Below are 6,051 nucleotides of genomic sequence, written 5' to 3'. Positions count from 1 at the left end.
GTTAGACAACGCGCATAATGAGAGACAGTAAAAATGTCACAATAAGTAAAAGATTATGAGAGAACGAGAGAACGTGAGGGGGGAAACACTGAGCGGGGTAGGTTTAGGGCTTGGCAACCACATCCAAAGGATCCTAGGGTTTGGAATCGAGAAGAATACCATCGCTTGGAAAATGAATCTTTCTCTGTGTTTGTGGATAACCTACCAGAAGATATTTCGAAGAAGGAACTATATCACCTGTTCAATTGGACGGGAAGGATTAACGATATCTATCTATCTCGAAAGCATAAACATGGCAGGGTGTATCTGTTTGCATTTGTGAGGTACACGACAAAAGGGGGTGCTCTGAAGGCTATCGCGGAGATGGATCGCTTGAACTTACGAGGGAAGACTGTATCCGTATTGGAAGCTAAATATCGTAGGCAACCGCAAGAGAGGAAACGAGTGGCACATGTAAAGCCGATAGTCCAGCATGAAAGAGAACATTCGGACCTTCAAGGTGGGACAGAAGTGCATATTGCTCATGATGAAGGGGGGTACAGCGGAGTATTCAAGGCTTGGACAAACATGGGAGCACGAGAAGAATTGAAGTGCCAGTAGTAGAACAGAATTTGGAGTGGTTGGCGAGGAGCTTGATAGGAAGCGCTTTGAAACCCATAGACCTCCAATCGTTGAAAAGAGCAGTTTGCAAGAATGTGCCTCATATTGTCGAAGTTAGCGAGATAGGGGCGCTAAAAGTTTTATTGACATTTGATACGGCACAGCATGCAGATGAGGCTTTTACGTTCAAATTGGATAGCCTGTTGCAATTGGTTCATAGAGTCTGGAGGTGGGATGAAGCTTTATGCTATGGGACTCGGAAAGTTTGGTTGGAATGCTGTGGAGTGCCACTGCATGTCTGGTCTCCAGAAACATTTAAAACTTTAGGTGGACTATGGGGTGAGGTGATTAGCTGCGACGCAACGACAGAAGCAAGACCTCCCTTTACGGCTGGGCGAGTTCAAGTTGAGACGTCTGTTTTTGACGTCATTAGAGATTGGGTTTACGTCACTGTTGGTAACCGGGAGTTTCATGTCTTTGTGAAAGAGGTCGGTATAGAGACATGTGGTGTAAGACCAGTGGGAGGAGGACAAGAAGACGGTTTTATGATTGGAAATTCTGGTTATTGTAGCAGTGGCATGTCGGAAGAAGCGATGCTGTGGGATCCGGTGGCGGACATGATGGAATTAGGTTCAAGGACCACCGATGAAGTGAAGGGCAGATTGGTCATTCAGGATGACTTTTTAAATGATTTCAATGTCGATTATTCTTTTTTGAAATCGAGGAATATCAGGGTGGATTCGGTTAGTGATTCGGAGGTTAATGGAAGGGCGGGTTTTCCGGAATTTGGATTAAATGAGGAAGAGGGGTCAGAAACAGAAAGAACTGTAACGCATGTATTTAAATTTGACAAGGATCGAAGGGAGGGGCTAAATAAGGGGTTAAGTTCTTGTGGCATTAAACTATTGGGCTCACATCTTCATAGCCCGATTAAGTGCTGTTTAGTTGAGGGTGTTGGACTGGGCTTGTATTCGTAGGGCCCATGTTTCAAAGAGAAGGAGTTTGGGCCACGGGATGAGGGGGACAGGCGGGTGGAGCGGAAGAGTCTGGTATCTGCTGAACAGGGCTGGGAAAGAATCCGACGAGTTGCTGGGTTGCTGATTGAGAATGCCACACGCAAAACAGCCACGATGAGCGATGGGGTTTCAACGGCTGCTCATGACCTGGGTAACGAAGCCACGCGGGACGCCGGAGAGACTGTACAAGACAGGGGAGGATGGCCGAACCTTCTAGGCTTCGGTGAAGGGGCGTCGTTGAGCGAAGAGTCCATAGAAGAGGATCCTTGTGGAGGAGGAGATAATAGAGGACAAAGGCCAGATCTGGGAAGGGAGGGAACTGTTGACGGGGTTAGCGGAGAGGGGGATCGGAGGGTGTCTCGGATGAGAGGGGAGCTCGGACTTGGTGAGGCAGGAAGGCCGCAGGGTCTGGTGGGGAGGGCGGGCGATGGAAATGGTCGTGTTGGGAGCGATAACTGCTCAAAGGATACGGCACAGGTAGATGGGAAGGATAGCGTTTTGGAACAAGCCAAAATGGTGGATACAGAGGTACATCGAAGAGCCAATAAGGGGAGCAAGGGGAGGGAGAATGCAGAGACGGTGTCGGAGACGGACATTGAGCTTGGGATAGATGGTGACAGACCAACAAAAGAAGAACAGATGAAGGAAAATGAGGCCACTTGGGCTTTGGCAGTGGAATCGGGTGCGGTCCTACATGATGAAGAAGAGGATATTATAGCAATTTTGCAAGCTCAGAATGAAAAATTAGCGGAGAGGAAGAAGATGGCCAAACATAAAGAAAAGGTACGAAGGAGTAGGCCTAAAAATCACAGTAAGGTGAGTAAAAATTTGTTTAAATGAATTTGAGCTGTTGGAATATTCGGGGGTTGAGGGGGATAGTAAATTGAGTATGGTGAAATCTTTGAAGAGAAATTATAAACTTAATATGTTAGACTTGATTGAAACAAAAAGGGAGGCAATCTCTAAATTTGATGTTGCTCGAATTTGGGGATATAGTACTGTGGGGTGGGAGTATGTGGAGTCTAGAGGGGCTTCGGGGGGATTGCTTTTAATGTGGGACGAGGCGATATTTAAATCTAGCAATTGTTATAAAGGAGATAGATAGCTGTATGTTGAAGGCGTGTTGATGAAAAACAGTTTTAATTGTGCGTTTTGTTTGGTGTATGGGGCGTTTGGGAGGGAGGAAAAGCGGGTGGTTTGGGAGGAGCTGAGCTATATTGTAGGGATGTGTCAGGTCCTGGTCTGCTTGTTTGGGGACTTTAATGAGGTTTTGCAGAGTGAAGAACGCAAAGGGGCGAGTAATTTACTGGCGTCATTGTGGAAGTTTCAAGAGTTAGCAGGGGTCCCCGTCCATTTAGAAGCCTGGATTCCTGGTTTACGCATGAGTGTTTTCTGAGGTTGGTTAGAGATGAATGGAGAAACTTGGGGGATGCGCAGTTTACTTGCAAGTTGAAGGCCTTGACGGTACCTTTGCAAAAATGGCACAGGGACAACTTTGGGGACATGGATAGGAGATTACTGTTGTTGGAGGAGGAGATTAAGAAGGTGGATACTCAGGTGAGTAACGACACTTATGATGGAACGACAGAAGCTAGAAAGAAGGCGTTGGTGAGCTTCTGTGAGAAGTGGTATGTTCGGAAAGAGCTTCACTGGAAGCAGATGTCTAGGTCACAGCATGCTAGAAACATGGATAGAAATACTCGGTACTTCCATAACATTGCCTCGGCAAGAAGCAGGAATAACAGGATTGACGCTCTAAGGATTCATGGGCGAATTGTACGGAATCAGGCTAGGATAAAGGTTGCAATTCAAGGATTTTATAAGGATCTGTATAGGCAAGAATATGCGCCGAGGATTGGGTTTCGGGAGGGTTTGGTGAGACTGATTAATGGAGCTGAGGCGGAGGCCTTGGAAGTCATGCCGTCGGTGGAGGAGATTAGAGATGCAGTTTTGGACTGTGACTCTTCTAAAGCCCCAGGGAGTGATGGGTACAATATGAAGTTTATCAAACAATGTTGGGAAGAGATTGGTCAGGAGTTCACTGCGGCGATCGTGGGGTTCTTCAAAAGTGCGAAACTACCAACTGAGGCGAATGTTACATGGGTGACGCTAGCTCCGAAATTTGTGGGTGCTAATGAGATTAAGGACTTCAGGCCGATTAGTATGGTCGGGTGTGTCTATAAGGTGATTTCTAAGGTTATGGTGAGGAGGTTGAGAACAGTTATGCCTGAATTGGTTGGAGAAATGCAGACTGCTTTTGTGAATGGTAGAAAGATTCATGATGGCGCCCTTATTGCCTGTGAGACGGTGCAATGGCTCAAGACGCATAGAAAGAAGCGGCAATTATAAAGCTAGATTTTCAGAAAGTATATGATAGAGTTAGATGGAGCTTTGTGGATGTTGTGTTACAGAAGATGGGGTTCGGACAAAGATGGAGGAGTTGGGTGAAGGAGTGTGTAAGTACGGCAACTATGTCAGTCCTAGTGAATGGATCACCATCCAAGCCTTTTAAGATGGAGAGGGGCCTAAGGCAAGGAGATCCTTTGTCTTCTCTTCTGTTTGTTCTTGTGGTGGATGTCTTGCATAGGATGTTGGGAGAAGCGGTAAGGAATGGGCGTATTACTCCGCTATGGGTTGGGGGAGAACATATTGAACTGTCACACCTTCAATTTGCGGATGACACTATCCTATTTTGCCCTCCGGAGACAGAGACAATTGTGAATTATAAGAGGTTGCTGCGGTGTTTTGAGCTGATGTCGGGTCTGAGCATAAATTTTGATAAGTCGAATCTCATCTCAGTTAATTGTGAGCATGAGTGGGTGGAGCATGTGTGTGGCCTTCTAGAGTGCAAGCAAGCTGTTTTACCTGTGAGGTATCTCGGGATTCCTCTAGGAGCGAACCCGCATTTGGTGAAGACTTGGAAACTGGTCATAGATAAGGTGGAAGCGAAGCTAAGCTTATGGAAAGCGAAAGTTCTAAATAAAGCAGGCAAGCTAGTTCTTATTAAATCGGTGTTGAATAGCCTGCCGATTTACTACCTTAGCTTGTACAAGATGCCGAAGGCGGTCGCTGACAAGTTGATTGCCTTACAGAGGAGATTCTTGTGGTGTAAGGAGGATGGTAACAACGGTATACTTTTGGTGAAATGGGAAATGGTTCAGGCCCCTAAGAAGGCTGGAGGGTTGGGGGTTGGTGATGCAGTGCTCAGGAACACAGCGCTGCTGTTTAAGTGGTGGTGGCGGTTCTCCAAGGAAGATTGTCCGTTATGGAAGAGGATTGTATGCTCCTGTAACAACTTGAATCCTCAGGTTATGCTTTCTAGTCAGACTCTACCGGTAAAGGGTGGCCCCTGGAAAGACATCTGTCAGTTGAATATAAAGGATCAGCGGGTAAAAGAAAAAATGATGAGTGGGCTGACAATGGAAGTTGGAAATGGGTGTACAACACGCTTCTGGGAAGATAACTGGGTCCATGGGGGTTCTCTGAAAGCGAGTTTTCCAAGGCTCTTCTCTGTTTCAAACTAACAAGGATCTGTGATAAGGGATTGTGGGTTCTGGGATGGGTTTGAGTGGATTTGGAATTTCCATTGGAGGAGAGAGTTGTTTCAATGGGAGTTGGAACTAGTGCACCAACTACATGAGAAGTTAAGACCAGTGAAACTATCAGCTGACAGAGAGGATAATCTTATTTGGAAATTTGATAATAAAGGTATTTTTTCTACTAACTCTTTTTTGCAGGTGTTGCAATCTGAGAATCTTTCGGAGGAGATTACAAGTTATAGCTTCACAAGTGCGATCTGGAAAGGGTTGGTTCCGACTAGAGTCGAGCTATTTGGTTGGTTTGTGTTAGTGGGAAGAGTGAATACTAAAGAAAGATTGAGTAGATTAGGCATACTTCAACAGCATGATAATATCTGTGTCTTGTGTAAAAAGGATATTGAGTGTGTTCATCATTTGTTTATGTTCTGTGAGTTTACATGGCAGGTGTGGTGCGTCTGGTTGAGATGTTTTCACAGAGATTGGGCTGTCCCAAGAAGCATTAAGGGCTTGTTTGAGAGTTGGAATGGAACGACAAGTAGAAAAGAGGAGCAGAAGAGGTGGCTGGCTGGGTTTTTTGCGGTTATTTGGAATGTCTGGTTAGAACGCAATAACCGGATCTTCAACAATCAAGAGGTTAATGTTGGTGTCATTCAAAACAGGACGTTTTTTAGCTATAAGGAGTGGACTGGTATTGATCCTACTGGTTGTTGATGGCAATGCCGGAGATGACATAGGATTATTACCTTTTGTTTTTAGCTTTTCTTCTGTTTATGTCTGTTTTATGCTCCACTGTCTTGTGTCGAGCTTCCTTTGTTTCAAAAAAAAAATAAAGGATATAAGATTAAGTCTTTATTATTATATTCTTTTATAATAAAATTATATATTTAGATATTCTC

At 45.1% G+C, this 6,051-nt stretch overlaps 1 protein-coding gene across 1 annotated transcript; it reads left to right on the top strand.

The window, feature by feature from the left end:
* LOC107619990 lies at positions 4,031–5,866 on the top strand. Its single transcript, XM_016322216.1, has 2 exons — positions 4,031–5,005; positions 5,354–5,866. Exons 1-2 carry the CDS (start codon positions 4,031–4,033, stop codon positions 5,864–5,866), a joined length of 1,488 nt encoding a protein of 495 aa, XP_016177702.1.

This window comes from Arachis ipaensis, chromosome B10 (assembly GCF_000816755.2).
Source record: "Arachis ipaensis cultivar K30076 chromosome B10, Araip1.1, whole genome shotgun sequence".
NCBI lineage: Eukaryota > Viridiplantae > Streptophyta > Magnoliopsida > Fabales > Fabaceae > Arachis > Arachis ipaensis.
Note: the sequence above shows the minus strand (reverse complement) of the source record. Positions and strands in the feature narration are given on the sequence as shown.

Excerpts from the sequence above, each read along its gene's own strand:
- LOC107619990 (XM_016322216.1), top strand. The coding sequence starts at position 4,031 with ATGGGGTTCGGACAAAGATGGAGGAGTTGGGTGAAGGAGTGTGTAAGT. Across the intron at positions 5,006-5,353 it reads TGAATATAAAGGATCAGCGG|GTGTTGCAATCTGAGAATCT; the intron begins GTAAAAGAAAAA and ends TCTTTTTTGCAG.